Below are 18,896 nucleotides of genomic sequence, written 5' to 3' on the forward strand. Positions count from 1 at the left end.
CTTTAAATTCATCACTCAAATCCGTTTGATGTGATAAGGAGTGTATCATCATTAAATAACAATTAATTAATTAATTGATTTATTTAAAAATGGTAGACGTCATTAAAGATTTCATCCTACATTTTTTTGGATATGAAACCTTATTAAACTTGTTTGATGATCTATGTTAATAAGTTCTAAAAAAACGCAGTGATGTGAAATGTGAGTACGTTTTAGGAGTTAGAATTTTTTTTTTTATTTCTCAACTAATTCCGATCATAATCAATCACGTAAGTTGCGTGGAAACTTTATATGCACTTAGTTTTTTTCGTCGTTAGGTTATCATCATCATCGTAATTGTAATCACCATCACCATCATCATCAACATTGTCATCATCAGCATCAACATCATCATCATCATCATCATTCTCACCATCATCATCAACAACAACAACATCGTCATCATCCTATGATCGTCCTAAGCGTCACCATTATCATCATTCAAGTTCTCATCTTCACAGTCATCATCATCGTCGTCGTCGTCTTCGTCATCATCGTCATCGTCTTCCACATCATCGTCATTGTCGTCTACATCATCATAGAAAGTTCCGGAAGTCTCGATTTGGAAAACCTTGTCAATTAAGGGAGCATTCTAGAACAGTGGTTTGTTAATTTTGATATGAACTGTCATGGATATGCTCTCTTCACTGACACGAGAGTTTATACAAGCAGTCCAGAATCATCACCATCACCTATCATCATCTTCACCATCATCTTCACCATCATCTTCACCATCACCTATCATTATCTTCACCATCATCATCACCATCATTAACGTCGTCGTCATCGTTGTTATCGTCATCGTCGTCATCGTCGTGCTATCGTTGTTGTTATGTCATTCCCACCATAATCAATATGTTACGTCATAAACATCACCATGTTACATCATTTTCATCATCATGTTCCCTATTTATTCACCATCATTAACTTCACCGACTTTTTCACCATTTAACTAAATCTGAACATATCGCAAAAAAGTAAATTTTCATCATCGCAGTATGATCTACTTAAAATTCAAATAACAATCCCATTCAATTAATATTCTACATTTTATCTGCCCTTCTTTATCTCACTCACTCATTCACTCACTCACTCATTCACTCACTCACTCATTCACTCACTCACTCACCTACCATAAATCAAACCGCAAACTCATATTCACCAAATAAATAGTCTCAATAAAGATAATTTTTGTAGAACTTACATTAAAATATACCGGATCTAATGGGCATCAACATTAGGTTAAAAGAGTTGCATCATAGAAATATTTCTCCAATTTAGCACGTTTGATACTTCTTAAAATTGCAAACATTCCGAACAAATATTATTTACCAATCAGTCTTTAATAGAATTATTTTCAGATGACGAGAGGCAGACAGTAATAAATAATGATGATGAGGCTGACGATAAAGAAAGCGATGATGGTGAAGATGATAACAATGGCGATGATGAGGATGAAGAAGATGATAACAATGGCGATGATGAGGATGAAGAAGATGATAACAATGGCGATGATGAGGATGAAGAAGATGATGACGACGACGATGAGGAGGATGACGAAGATGATGACGACGACGATGTGGACGACGAGCTCATCTACGCGGTCATCAATTCACTCTATTGCAATGGTGAAATCAATATTTCAACATGAATTTTTCTTTTTGGTTTTTGGGATCGGCAGATCAGGAAGCGATTACGTATTTCAATGAAACCACAAAATTACTTTTTCACTTTAGTCTTTTATGATCTAATTTTTACCTTTTATGATTTAATCCAACTAATTTTTATCGATTTTAATGACATTTTCATGTTTTAACAAAACCAAACCAAACCAAATTGCTTGATTTGTGTCTAAAAATGCAGTGAAACTAAATTCATGGCGAGAATTTTGAGGAGATAGATATATGTAACTAAGAATTAACACTACAAGTTGAAAAACGAGTGTGATTGATAATTTGACTATATCTTATACAATACATAATACAAGACACCTAATATAACATTCAAGATGCAACACACACGACATAACATACATGAGATGACATACATGACATGGTAAATTAATAACATACAATATACATACATAAAGGATGAGCCGAAACAAACTTGTTACATGATTTAACAATTAACATACAAAATTATGGCATACACGCAGCAACACACATGAAGAAACACTGTTTTTGTAACATGGCAAACATTTATATTAGTAACATAGCAAACATTGTATTAGTAACATAGCAAACATTGTATTAGTAACATAGCAAACATTGTATTAGTAACACAGCAAACATTTGTATTAGTAACACAACAGACATTTGTATTAGTAACATAACAAACATTTGTATTAGTAACATAACAATCATTTGTATTAGTAACATAACAATCATTTGTATTAGTAACATAGCAAACATTTGTATTAGTAACATAGCAAACATTTGTATTAGTAACATAGCAAACATTTGTATTAGTAACATAGCAAACATTTGTATTAGTAACATAGCAAACATTTGTATTAGTAACATAGCAAACATTTGTATTAGTAACATAGCAAACACTTGTATTAGTAACATAGCAAACGTTCACAAAAAAAAACACACACAGTACAACTCGCGTGACACAACACTTTAATGTTCTATTTCAAAATGGCCAACAACGACCAACGAAAGTGATAATTACAGAATCGTCAACCTAAAACCTCCAGGGCGTGACTCACAACGCCGCAATTAAGATATCTTCTTAACACCAAATTATCTTTTCTACGTGTCATTTCCATTCTTCCTTCACGCTCGTTTCGACAATGTGCTCCATAAACCTAGTTTTAAAAATTAATCCGTGAATTAGAAAAGTATCTATAATCAAATAACGAAAATTTTCAACTTTTTTTACGATTTTAAACGGGATCAAATAAAAAATATCGATATAGTTTTTACTGAATTGGTTATTACTATTTATACAATCGATAGATGGATAGATGGATGTATATTACTACTGTATGTGACGTGATAAACTTGTAACGAAAACACCTAAAACTTTTATATTTTTACGATTTCGTGGCATCTTTTTAATTCCGTGTAACGCTTCGATTTGATTTTAACATTTCGTCGACAACAACAAAAAACGCAAACAGCTTCTAGGGACTAAATTTATTAACGTCATGTCAAATAAACTTTATAAATTTTCACCCACAATACACATGCACAATAATATTTATTTATATAACAAAATAAAATAACATATAACATTGTTCCAGTGCAAACAAACCACAGGAAGACAAGATGAAATTAACGACTAGCGAACCAAAGACGTTATACAGTAACACCTCAACATAATAACATCATTAACACACACACACACACACACAAACACACACACACACACACACACACACACACACATACACACACACATATATATATATATATATATATATATATATATATATATATATAATAGAACACGAGTTCATGGATATAGATCAATGCTTTAGGACATTAACTCAATATATATATATATATATATATATATATCTATATATATATATATATATATATATAACATATATAACTCTACAATATGTATATATATAATTTATAAATATATATATGTATATACATGTATGTGTGTATGAGTTTTTGTGTGTTAAAAATATTAGTAAATGTGATGAATTGTTATACATTTGTGGAGAGTAGAAAGAAATCATTGTATGTATATGTTGCTGTTGATGATAATGATGATTATAATAATACATAATAATGTCGGAATAAAAAAATTGACTCATTTAGTGAGTAGTTGAGAATAAAACCAGCAGGCAAACAGACGCATTTCATCAAGGGCTGAAGCAGTAAGATATGATTGAAAGTGAAATTGAATTGAAATTGTTAATAAATACTTTGTGGATAAAATTTTTTTTCGTCCTTCATAAAATCAATTTGAAATATTGAAATTTTAAAGGAGGATATAGAAATAATATTTAAAATTGTAAAATAAATTACTCGCCATAACATAAAGGAATGTGTGGACATTATTATAGATAGAACGAAATGGGAGAAAAAAAAGATTTAAATTAAACATTAATTTAAATTAAATTAATAGGATGAAATTGAAGGTTAACTATAAGTTAAATTGAACTATTTCTGAACTTGAGTTCAAAGTTGAAGGTTTAGAATTAATAAATTTTTATTTTACTAATAAAATTAATTTAAATTTATTTGAAAATAAATTCGGAGATTTGTTAACAAGTAGCAGTTTCGTTTCTGGCGCGAGGCACGTTATTGTTACTATTGTTGTTAGCATTGTTATTATTAATGTTATTGTTGTTGTTATTAATATTATTATTATTATTAGCAGAAACACCTTTATTACTACCATTATTATTATTATTATTATTATTATTATTGTTGTTGTTGTTGTTATTGTTGATGATAGGATTGATGTTATTGTTGTTACTGTTACCCCCGTTGATGTTATTCGTCAGAATGCTAGCAGGCTGCTGTTGAATTTTATGCTTAGATTTGGAGCTAGATGAAGACGTGGCTATGGCAAATTTGTTGCTGGTGTTGAAATTGTTGTTAATGATGTTGTTACTACTGTTGTTGTTGTTGATGTTGTTGTTATTGTGGTTGATTCGCGATAGCATGATCTTGTCTTCGTAGTCAATCTCACACAAGATTTGACTGTCCCACAGATAGTACCTGTCTCCAATACAGAACCTGGTTTTACATAATTAATTAATTAATTAATCAATTAATAGAGTAATTAATTAATTAACTAATAAATTAAATGACTGATTGAATGATATGTGCTAACTACGGGATAGATGTATTGTATAGTGACTAAATATAATTCAACGATAATAATTAATTGATCACAATTTACGTAAAATAATACTATATATATAATTTGTAAATAAATGTTTAAAATTTTATAGAATTTTTTTTCATTTTCGTGCAGCAAATGAACGTTAATTGACTATAAACATGATGAAATAAAAAATGTCAACACACACACATACAGGTACATACAGTTACACAAACCCACACGGAGAGAGAGAGAGAGGAAGGGAGAGAGAGAGAGAGGAAGGGAGAGAGAGAATGAGAAAGAGAGAGAGACAGGCAAACAAACACACACATTGAAACAGGCAGACAAATGCATACATACCTATGGTTACATTGTTGACAGGCAAAGCATTCGAGATGGTATACATGATCGCGAGCCTTCATAACCATTTCAAAGGCTGGAATGACTTTCATGCAGACGCTGCAGTTCCCTGTGGCCCCAAACAACCTGCGATCAAGAAACATTTTTCAATATTAATTATGCTAATTACTGCAATGAATATTAATTATAAAAATGTTAGTAATGAATATTAATTACGTCAATTATTATAATGTTATGTTACGAATAAATAGGGATCAGCCATCAATAATGTAATGTTACATTTGTAAGCGGCGCTAATGAAATATGGTGTACTGAACCAACAATTTGAAGAAGTTAAATATGAAATGTGCTTTCAAAAAGTGACTAACCGCTTAGGCAAAAAAAACATGACATTACATTAATTACACACAATTTTTATTTTCAAATGAATGCCATTATATCAACTACGTACAATTACTATTGCAAATGGATGGGCAAACATTGGCGTCATTAAACGAGCTAAAAAGTATTCCACTCCTACAAAAAAAAACGAAACGAAACGAAACAGGACAAAAACGAAATTGCCATTTAAATTCTTTTTTTCTTACCCTGATTGTTTTTTTCCATTAAGACATTTCTTTTCATCTCAGTGAAGAAGGAATGAAATTAAAAATGACCAATAAAACGTTGTCATCAGTCCTTTCATCATCATCAACATCATCATCATCATTATCATCATACACCATCTACGTCATTATCATCATCATAACTCCAATCATGATCATCATCGTCATCATCTTCTTCTTCATTATCACCATCACCCCAATCATCACCACCATCTACGTCATCATCTTCATAACCCCAATCATCACCATCATCATCATCTTCTTCATCATCATCCTCACTATACATGGCACCTGCACACATCATCAACTCCATTTTAATTAATTCAAATAACCAATTTTAAAATTACTTAATCTCTCAGTCAGACCAGAGAAAGAAAGAGAAAGAGAGAGAGAGAGAGAGAGAGAGAGAGAGAGAGAGAGAGAGAAGTAATTTAATTAAAAAATTAAAAAAAGAGGAAAGAAAAAAGAATAAAAAAAATTAATTAAGAGACAAGGAGGTTACATAGCATGTGAATTACCTGATGCATGCACTCTTACATGCATGTACATGTACAAATACACGCACACAAACATGCACGCACACATACTAACCTCTAAACATACATATACACGCAAACAAATTAAAACACACAAACTAAAACGTACACAAACTTACACACACACATACATACGCGCGCACTTACACATCTGTGTGGGCACTACCAGATGATGAGTGCTAGAAGGAAAAGGTTTTAGCAGAGCATATGAATGAGATGATGATCATGAGAGAATCAATAAAAAAATTTTTCGTGATAAAATGAAAATGAATAAAAGAAAACGAAAGAGGAAAATGAAGTGAGCAGAGATGCCTGATGGGAAAAAGTTACTTACTAGTATTGATCGGGCAACTAAAACTCCAATCAAAGAGAAAAAATAACTGATGCATGGTGCCTATCAAATTTACACATCAATCAAACCGTTGTTGATATTATTCTTTTATTATTATTACTATTATTAAAATCATCATTAAATTAACAGCAATTATTATTATTATTATTGCTATTATTATTATCTACACCGGAGTGTCAAAGTCAGTAAGAGTCGGAGACTTTAGCCAGAGTCCCAAAATTTTTGAGATGCCAGAGTGGAATATTTTTTTATTTAGACACCACCCATAATTTCGAGATAAATTATCACCTACATTAACTTTACGAGTTTTTCATATTACATCACTTAACTAGGGCAGATGATTATACTACATCACATAACCACATGATGACATCGCATCACATCACCGCCGAAATATGCATGACAAAACATTGTATCAACACAAATACCAACCGTAGAACCACATACCATCATCTACAGAAAATGTTCATTTCATTCAAATGGGACAATATTTTAATCCACCAATGCAAATATAATCAAATGCATTTTTCCATCTGAAAAATTTATCCAAACGGAATTAATTACTTATGCCTGCATTCAAAATATGTACATCTGAACAAAAATCTATATATTTCACACATTCATACACATACTTTCTCACACACTCTCCCACACAAATTCTCACACAGGCACCCACACACAAACAAATTCCCAAACACACGCACACATACACACACACACCACACACACACGAATATAAACGCAAGCCTGATAACATTTCACACATTAACACATACAACGTAAACAAAGCAGAAAATAAAATCCAATCAGACAGACAGACAGACAGATCGTAAATATATTCACACACACACACTCACAAACACACAGCACAGCACACACACACCACACAAACACACGTATAATGCATGTATACAAAATGCAATTCCATTTAGAGATGAAGGAAATAGAATCAATAGAGACTACAACATTTGTCCATGTTTGATGGGGTTATTACAAAAAATTCTTCCATTTCATCTTGCGAGAAGAAATGATGATGCAATCATGAAATTGCACACACACACACACACAACACACACACGCACTCACAAGTATATGTATACATATATAAAAATAATATACGTATTAATAAATGCACATACAAAAATTAATATCTTAATAAGGTATTGATGACCATTTTGGTGGTAAGAAAGGATAATAATAATAATAATAATAATATAATAATAATTATAAATAATAATTAAGATTGACAACTAAATGATATAATGATTAAAAATAATAATCACACTGAATAAATAAAATGAATAATGCAACAAGAAAATATCAGCCCTCTCTTTTCTCTCTCTCTCTCGATAAATAGAGGATGAAGTAAAAAATGTTCCAATCAATATAATCATTTTCCATATTCCTCCATCAAACTTTCCCAGAAAATGCCATGATCGAAACCTACTTACATCAAAAGAGAAAAAAAGTTTCTTTTCTATTAAATAAAAAAAGCTTTCCTCTAAAAACAGCATCTTAAAATTTATTATCAAAGGCAAATTATTTCCCTAAAATAATTGCAGAGGAACATATAAGAGGGGAAGTAAGAAAGAGAGAACATTGGGAAGTGAGCGGATATAGTGAAAGAGAGAGAGAGAGGGAGACAATCAAACTGTTGATTACAACTGTCATACTTTTGTAAGAATAATGCTTTGCCTTTCAAAATAGGCAATATCTGTATTCATACATAATACACAAACATACACTCATACAGGCATATACAAACGCATACACTCCCAGATACACATAAAATCACATACACATGCAAGCATACGCATACATACAAACAAACATCTTAAGTGTATCCATACATATATACACATGAGATTAGTGTGAACAACAATGGTTTAAGAAACTTTTTTTCAAAGATTTTTATTTACCTGAAAGTTGTTGTAAAATGGTTAAACTGTGAAAATTGTGAAGAAACTTATGAATGATCTTTTCTTCCTTGAAACCCATAGCACCAGAAAATTTTATTGATATGATGAATATTTTTTTTTTTACAAAATTCCTAACTAAAAATATAAAAACTACTGATTCTCTTCCGCTTGTGTGAATGAACATGGTGATCAAAGAAAAATAAATCAGTCGCACAGCGTAAAACTGATGGCATTTGATATGAAAAACCAATCAATAAGTGTTTGAGATCACTTGATGTCATGATAATCAATTCATATAACCAACCTTGCTGACGTTAACAACATCATCCATGACAGGCTAGTAACAGTCACATCAGTTTTAAATATCAATAAAACGTTAATAAACATAATTTCCATAATGTACCAGAAACTCAACAACAGCAAAAGAAATAAAAACAAAAACAAAACGGCCATAGCAACTACATCAACATAAACGATAACATTAATAGTAGCAGTTACAACAATGGCAACAACAGCAGCAGCAACAACAGCAGCCGCAACAACGACAGCGAAATGGAACAGAAGGATGAAAAATTGCTCTTAATTGTTCAACTCATTTTCTCAAAGCAGTCATATATCACAATTTGAGATAGCCAGGAAATGCAAATGCCAACTTGGAAAAGTCCTGGAATAAAAGTAAAGAATTAATTGCGTTTACAAGTGACAAATGGATTTTAAATTTATAGCAAACCTTTTTTTGTTTTTTGTTCCTGTTCTCTACTATTGAAAAAAAAAAACCTCAATCTAAAATTTTATTAAAAGCAATTAATCATGTATTTTTTTTTGTAATTTCACCACCCAAAAAAGCAGGAACAAAAATGAAAGACAAATATTATTATGGAAAAAAGTTTCATCTCAACTCAATAACCATCCACACTACAAGTATAATAAGCTTGTAAAGATTCATTACAATTCTTTATGAAGTCGTAACATTAATTGAAAGATCAAAAAGGAAGGGAGGAAGGAATAAAAGAGTTGAAGAATGAAGCAAAAAAAGCTGAAGAACGAAAGAAATATAATCAATCAGAGTGCTGACAACTTGTACATGTGGATGAACAAAGCACACACACCCTAATATTAGAGATGGGATGAAAATAATTAAAATTATGAAAATTATCTATATATAATAATATAAATAATTAAGACTTTAATGGAGCAATATGAAAAAACTTAGTTTTTAAGTGCTTAAAAGTTAATTTAAGAACAAATTTTGGTGACTTTTGCCATTCACATGATTAAATCTGAAAGATGGACACTGAAGTGTTTTTAGTGTGTGTGTGTGCGCGCGTGTGAGTGAGTGACTGTGGGTGTGTGTTGTAATGTCTGGAGATGATGCCAAAGATAAAAAAATGTTGTAATTGCATTAAATGGCTTAAGTATTTTTTCATGTCCTATCCATTATACACAATCACACAGGCACACACACACCACAAACACAATTCACAAGCGTGCAGACATTTTCTCTGAAGGACACTAAAAAAGGGAGAAATACAAAAAAATGAAAAAGAAATAGGAGAGATGAAACAGAATGAGGGAGAGAGAGAAAGAGAGAAAGAGAGAGAAGAATGTGAAAGAAATAGAGAGGGGAATATAATTTTCATAGACAAAAAAAATCTAATTTTTTAAAAATAAAAATAAACCCACGTGTTGTCCTCAAATAAAATAGAACAAAAATAATACTAAAACAATGAAAACCCACACAATGATAAACAAAGCAGAAAATTGTTACCAAAAATGAAACAGATTGAACAAATTCACCAAAGAAAAAAATTTATCAAAATATGTATGCTTCATCTATTTTAAATGCAAATGCAATCATCCCAAGACAGCTGAATAAACCTAGAACAAATTGGAACTATGGAAAATGGATGCAAAACAACAACAACAATAACAACTAAATAGAAAACCAGAACAAAAAAAAACAAACTGCAGAAAAACAAAAACCGAAATGAAATGCAAAAATTAATTGGTCTGTCAATGTAAAAGGAATAAATGCCTATAAAAATGGCATAGTAACAAAGCATTCATCAAATCAAAATAATTCCCAAAAGCAATTAAGTCCTCTATTTTTTTCGTAGCTAGAGACATCACCAAATAATTCCATTACACACGACTGCAGAAGTGATGGCATATTGCGCATATAATACTTTCCTTTATATACCCTCAACTTTCAAATCATCCTGAAATTATCACCTAACTATCTATCTCGCCATTAATTATAAATTGTTTCACAAATAATAATTTATCCAAACAATATTTTTTAAAATTAATAAAACCCAGATAGTCACCTCAAATAATCCCTCCTACAAAGCAAGAGATTGGCTTTTGTGTAGAGTGTGGATCCGACTTCGCCGAGCCGGCACTCACAGCAGGAACATTTGAGGCAGTCCTCGTGCCAAAACTGTTCCATCGTCTGCAGCATGTACCGGTCCGTTATCGGCTTCTGGCACCCGGCACATTCCTGGGGTGCTACAGAAGCACTCGATGTATATTCTGACTCAATGTTGCTGCTGCTGTTGTTGTTGTTGACGATGTTAGGAGAATTGTTGTAGTTGTTGTTGTTGTGAGACGTTGGATTGATGACTCTGTTAGGAGATGATAGGTTGTTGTTGCTGTTGTTTGCAATCAGACGAGTGGATCCACACTGGTTCAGTAGTGATATGTTGCTGTTGCAGTTGCTGAAGATGTTGCTGGATGAAAATGTGTTGCTAGTCAAACTGTTGCTGATGAATTGCATGAAACCTGTGCTGACGTGTAAAAAGAAAAATCATCATGAAAAATATATAAAAATCAAGTTTTTATAAATATAACAGCATTTCATAAGAACAAACATTTGCGCAAATATTTTAAAGGAGCTCTCTAAATGTATGATGCGTTTACATCAAATAATACACACATAAGCACACACACACAGATATATATATATATATATATATATATATATATATATATATATAACATAGGAAAGAACATGCGACAGAGAGAATGTATATATCTTAATGCAAACATGCAATCTACTCAATCAGATTAATTTAGATATAGGCAAATTTCGATGTTTGATCATGTAACAATTTTTTTTTAAATGAAAAAGAAATTATGATGGAGAGTATTTACGATGAAAAAATTAGTCTGAGCACATGAGGAAGTAGGACGGAAATGTCAAAACCATTGCTTCAAAACTAGGTCCAAATCTATTTATCTTTATTTAAAGGCAGTCTTACAATTTTTAACAGTTCATGCTGAAAATTGAAATTTTTTGTTTACAATATAAAAAAATGTTATAAAATCTTGTTTGAAATGAGTTATGTTAAATATATGGAATAGAGCAAATAAAATTAAAGAAATTGGAACTATGACAAATGAATAACATGTTCATTGTTGCATTTTACGTGTATTAAAGTAAAGTTACTGGAAAAAAAGGCACATACGAACAAGATAAATAACTGTACATTTCAAAATGAAATCAGCTGGAAAAAATTATTGCTGAAATAAAACAAACATAAAATAACTGCAACAAAAAAATTAAACGACATTGACATACTCGACACAATTTGAATGATAAATGCAGCAGTCTGCATAAATAACATCAGTCAGATATTTTGGTCACAAAACAACAATCAGCAGAAAACAGAAAAAAAGAACACAAAGTATTAAATGGAAAAACAAAAAATAGAAAAAAGTCAGAAAAAACGAAACAAAATGATAAGAAAACGGAATAATGCAGGCCAAAAACAACCTGATTGATTCTCTGAAAAGGGAAACCACAAAAGAATAATTTCAATTTCCTTCATTCAACACAATTCTCCATAACATATACGTATGTATGTATGTACGTACGCATGTATGTATGCATGTTTGTTTGTTTGTATGTATGTATGTATGTTTGAATGTATGTATGTTTGTTTGTATGTATGGGTGTGTATGCTTGCATGTTCACGTACATATACTCATACTTACGTATGAATATGTGTACTGTACAAGCGTGTATGCACTTACCGTACACATGTGTGTATGTCTGCCTGCCTGCCTGAAATGAGTTTTGTTTGCATATTGTATGCATCGGAGGAGGGAGCGAGGAGAGATGCATGAAGATATATGCTAGATTGAAGTATGTGTTTAATGGGAAGGCGACAGAATGAGTAGAAAGAGAGAATATGCACACAAGCCTGCTTCGTTAAATTTATATACATTTCCTTCGCCATTATTTTAATTGCTTTTCTCTCCTCTGCTGTGCCCAGCGCCTTCTTATTTCTACATTATTCATGCAACTTACATTAATTTGTCAACTTTCTAAATGAAGAAGAAGAAATGAATGTACGTATAGTATAATAGATACGTACGTTTTAGATTTGTTACCGTCACCAGTGGGCATCACCGCATATTTAAATCTTTAATTTACTTTTAAATTGAGATGACTTCAGTGTTTACGAGAGAAATCTTTCAAAGTGTGAACACAATTCAGAGAATGTGATAGATAGGGCAGATGAAAACACAATTGCCTAAAAATATACATTACCGACATGAAGTGTGATGCATACACCCTTATTCATTGTATATAAATATATAAATATATAAATATATATATATATATATATATATATATATATATATATATATGTAAAACTATGCTTGTAAATTGAAATAAGTAATGCAAATCAGTCAATGACTGGCTTGAATTTCCAATGTTGCAAAAGTCATGGAACGAGTGAGCTCAAGTGGGAGAAGAAGATGAACAAGAAAGTGAAAAGATTGAATTGAGAAATTAATCAATTAATCAGACAACGCAAAATGTAAAAAAAAAGAAATTTGGATATGTGCAAAGGAAGTTTTTTTGGTGTGATGTAGTTGACCATATGAATTGTTTTGTTTTAACAAACATAAAGACATCACACTCATCAACCTGTTAAGATAATTAAGATCTGGAAGCAGTGATTGGTGGTGGTGATTCAGGTGAAAAATTACGAATTAAATTACGAAATGAGTTAGTCTGAGAATAGTAGCCATGTAAATATGTAAACAACCACGTCACCTGGGAGAGATATTGATGAAATAAGAGTGTGTGCCGACAGACATGTACACAATTTTTTTTGTCATTATGTAAAAGTCTAACATGCCAATCAATAGAACAAATAAATTTCAATTTTAAACACAAAATAAAAAAAAGTCTAATGCAAGTAAATATAACCAGATGAATGAAAACATGAAAATGTATGCGCAAACAAATGCACGTGTATGCATGAACACACAGAGTCACATTTAGTAGCAGACTCACAAACACACGTGCACACACACACACACGCACATAGCACCACAAATTAATTAACTAATCTTAAATAGGCTACTGACGAGTCTCGTGAGAGACGAAACGTACGTCTGGCCTATGGCGGGTAATGGTTTACCAATAATACCTCTTGCGACTGAATGGGTTCTTAAACCTTGTAACAACGAGATGTTGTTCTTACCTATTGGTCGCGACACTTCAATTTGAGTTTCTTGGTTACAATAATTGAGTTGTGTTATCTTAAGCCTTATTCGACAGGCTACTGACGAGTCTCGTGAGAGACGAAACGTACGTCTGGCCAATGGCGGGTAATGGTTTACCAATAATATATATATATATATATATATATATATATATATATATATATATATATATATACATATAGAGAGAGAGAGAGAGAAAAGAGAACAAATGTCAGATTTACTTATTAAGACGTTCTAATTATAAACCTATATTTTTTTGGATAAGAGTGAAATAAACAAAAAATGCACACACGTTAACTTTATAAACACACCCACATCACTCACACACACACTGACACACACATAGAGAGAGAAAGAGAGAGAGAGAGAGAGAGAGAGAGAGAGAGAGAGAGAGAAAGAGAGAAAGAAAGAAATATGCACACTTTAATGCTAGATATATATTTAGACATCTTAGTTGGCTGGCACAAACACTTTTATGATATCAATGCACCAGTAGACTAAATGGCACAAGTAACAACATTCTATGGAATTAATTCTACAAGAATACAATTGTTGGATGACAAGAAGATACATGGATATCACGGATTATATCTAATCTCGCCACCCACAAAGATACACAGATGCGCGTGAAAACGAATGAAATGTGAAAAAAAAAAACAAAATGGACAATCATTAATGATAGGGAATGTTATAAATCTGGCTGAAGAAATGTGCAATTACGCCAGCAAACCCCATGGGTATGCATTGAATGTAAACTTCAATATTATCCGCATACACGTATATTAGCCTAGCCACTGCAGATATATATATATATATATATATATATATATATATATATATAGAGAGAGAGAGAGAGAGAGAGAGAGAGAGAGAGAGAGAAAGAGAGAGAGAGAGATAACTTTATACAGTAAAGCGTATTGTAAAACTATGCTTGTAAATTGAAATAAGTAATGCAAATCAGTCAATGACTGGCTTGAATTTCCAATGTTGCAAAAGTCATGGAACGAGTGAGCTCAAGTGGGAGAAGAAGATGAACAAGAAAGTGAAAAGATTGAATTGAGAAATTAATCAATTAATCAGACAACGCAAAATGTAAAAAAAAAGAAATTTGGATATGTGCAATGGAAGTTTTTTTGGTGTGATGTAGTTGACCATATGAATTGTTTTGTTTTAACAAACATAAAGACATCACACTCATCAACCTGTTAAGATAATTAAGATCTGGAAGCAGTGATTGGTGGTGGTGATTCAGGTGAAAAATTACGAATTAAATTACGAAATGAGTTAGTCTGAGAATAGTAGCCATGTAAATATGTAAACAACCACGTCACCTGGGAGAGATATTGATGAAATAAGAGTGTGTGCCGACAGACATGTACACAATTTTTTTTGTCATTATGTAAAAGTCTAACATGCCAATCAATAGAACAAATAAATTTCAAATTTAAACACAAAATAAAAAAAAGTCTAATGCAAGTAAATATAACCAGATGAATGAAAACATGAAAATGTGTGCACAAACAAATGCACGTGTATGCATGAACACACAGAGTCACATTTAGTAGCAGACTCACAAACACACGTGCACACACACACACACGCACATAGCACCACAAATTAATTAACTAATCTTAAACAAAACCCTTACTCATTGTGCATTTTCTTTTTGGCAAATTGAATTCACGGGAAATGAAAGTTTTTAATTTGAAAAAGCAATTTCATTTGTATGTATTAGACGCTGCCTTTGCAACCAGCCAGCCAACGAACGAACAAACGAACGAATGGATGGATAAATGAATGAATGAATGAATGAATGAATGAATGGGATGAATGGAGCAAGCGAAGGAACGAGGAAGAAGGCTCCTTTCAACAATAAAGAATGATTAAATGGCCAGGCAAATAAAAATCACTTTCATTCAAACGTTTATTTGCGCGTTTATGTAATGCTGCCATTGGATAGAAATAAGAAAAATTATGCTCAATAAAATATAATAAAATCTGATAAGGTAAGAAAAACAAATTAAAATGGAAAACATTTATGAGGCAATCTTTGAAAAACAATATAGAAAAAAGATGCAATAGAAAGGGAAATAACGACAACAGCGTTATCGCAACAACAAAAAATCAGCGACAACATCAACAACAACAAAGCTAGTTGAAGAAATAAATGGAAAATGGCAAAATACGAAAGGAAAAAAATTATTGTAATTAAAAATTATAAACGAATAATAAATAAATAAACGACATTCTCAGAGTTATATAAATATGATGGGGGCGCATTCAATTAAAAATAATTGCGCAATAATGAATACTGCATGGTTTGATTGGCAGATGAACGAATGGAAAAATAAAAATAATAAAAAAATCTCAGAGGGCAAACAAGAATAACAATGATGATGACGATGATGATGAAAACGATGATGATGGTGATGATGAGGACGACGATGATGATGAGGAGGACGATGATGAAGGTTGTGATGAAAAAGGTTGTGATGGCAATAACGAAGGTGATAATAAAAATAATGATGGTGACGATGGCGAAGATGATGACAAAGATTATAAAGGAAGTGATGATGACGAAGAAGTAATCAATGATAATGAAAAAAGGTGACAATCATGAAGGCGATGGTGATGAAGAGGATGACACACGTTTGCATATTTGCATTAGAAGGAACAAAGCGTAATGCAACGAACTAATTGTATGGCGCTATTTCAAAATGTGACCAGAAAAATTGTTCAGGTTAGTTCGTTTCACTAAAAACACCAATACTCATATTTGACATTTGAAAAACTCCAAAAATTCTATTTGAGGTATCATAAATTTAAAAATTGAAACGAAGATAAAACCTATCGAAAATGATCATCATTATTCTTTATGCGATGACATAAAAACCAGCACTGAACTCACTTCATTTGAAAGACATCAAATATTAAAATCAGCGCAACGTTACACAACCTAACGATTAATAGAATATTATAAATACGATTAATAGATAATAATTAATAACACTTGATGACCATTTAATAAGAGTAGTAAGTAAGCGAACGTAATGTAATGAAATAACGCAGCACTTCGCACAGGCCAGACACTATCATCTATCTATCTATCTATCTATCTATCTATCTATCTATCTATCTATCTATCTATCTATCTATCTATCTATCTATCTATCTATCTATCTATCTATCTATCTATCTATCTATCTATCTATCTATCTATCTATCTATCACGACTGAACAAAGCAGCAACAACAGTTCAGGACTAATGACATTTAGAAAGCGCTCAAACATTGATTAAAAGCCAGCAACAGTTGAATACAGAGAAGCCATGAAAACGACATAATTATAATGAAAAAAAAATAACAAAAAGAAATAACAAAAAGCAAACAAAAAGCAAGAATAATAATAAAAAGAAGAACGCTAACAACGACGTTAATGGCATCAGCGAAGAGGACGACAACTACGAAGTTGGCATGCCTCCGTAGATGAAAATAAAAATAAAGAGGACGATGATGTCGACGATGATAGTAATGATGATGTCTCCATAAATGCAATGACTGGCAAGATAATTAGAATTGCAATTGCCTGATAATCTTCAAAGCATTTCTCAAGCATTAATGCAATTGCTCTGTGTGTGCGTGTGTGTATGTATGTGTGTGCGTGTGCATGTGTGTGCGTGAGTTCGTGTATCAATGTATGGCTTCAAGTGTGTTTACGTTACTTTGATGCAATTATCACTGCATCGCCCTGTCTTTTATTCATATTTTCAAGTTCAATCAAAAATTTTCAATTAATTCCAAATAAATTTAATGTCGTTAGCTTTGAATGACCATAAGTCAGGAATAAAATAATATTTTTATTGTTATTATATGCATGTATATGCATAAGTTTAATAATTTAATTACAGTCCTTAATAATTGAATTACATTCTTAAACATAAATATGTTTTGTAATGATGTTAAAAGTGATTTATTCCTTTTATATGGCGGCTTGACTTGCATGAAAATTATTAGAGAGAATCCTTCCATTAAAAATTCTATTTACAGCAGCATGCAAAAGAAATATGTAATCCTGCATTTCAGTGCATTTGAATCAACGTATAGGTATGTATGTATGTGTGCGTGAGTGCGTGTGTATGTATGTCTATATGTGTACATTACCTACGTATACCTATATGTTTACATGTATGTATGTATGTTTGCATGTATGTATGTAATGATGAGGACGACGATGTATGTAATGAAAAAATGTATGTATATATGTATGTATGTATGCAGCAAAAACAATACAACATACAACGTAATACACTGTATGCACGTAAGTAACGTAATATAATACAGTGAACTGAACACGCAAGATCCGTTTCAATATCTATTGCATCACTTGTGACAATTCAATAAAAACGTACCTACATGGCTACATACAAACATACATACACGCATACAAACATACATGCATGCATACATACATGCATGACTGTGACAGACTGTTGATAAGAAACGGATGGTGTGACATCAATATGAGAGAATCTAATTATAAGTGCTAGTGCATATCAAACATAACAACAATAAACATAAAAAAAACAAGTCAATACAACACATACAAACAAATACAAACAAGCATCCACAAGCAGACATATAAAAACATACAACAACATACACCAACAAAACAAAAAATGCACAAACCAACAATGAAAGACTCATTCAAACGAACCAAAAAAAAGTATAAAATAAACTGAAACAATCTATTACTCCGAAAAAACAAA

General features: G+C 31.7%; 1 protein-coding gene across 1 annotated transcript; it reads right to left on the reverse strand.

Moving 5' to 3' along the window:
- Positions 1 to 4,270: 4,270 nt before the first annotated feature.
- On the reverse strand, positions 4,271 to 11,384 carry HELRODRAFT_77232 (hypothetical protein; the record flags this gene model as incomplete). Its single annotated transcript, XM_009016704.1, has 3 exons — positions 4,271 to 4,748; positions 5,197 to 5,322; positions 10,936 to 11,384. The coding sequence occupies 3 exons, from the start codon at positions 11,382 to 11,384 to the stop codon at positions 4,271 to 4,273; spliced, it is 1,053 nt and encodes a 350-aa protein (XP_009014952.1).
- Positions 11,385 to 18,896: the final 7,512 nt, after the last annotated feature.

The sequence above is a fragment of the Helobdella robusta genome (genome assembly GCF_000326865.2).
Source record: "Helobdella robusta unplaced genomic scaffold HELROscaffold_19, whole genome shotgun sequence".
In the NCBI taxonomy this organism is placed as follows: domain Eukaryota; kingdom Metazoa; phylum Annelida; class Clitellata; order Rhynchobdellida; family Glossiphoniidae; genus Helobdella; species Helobdella robusta.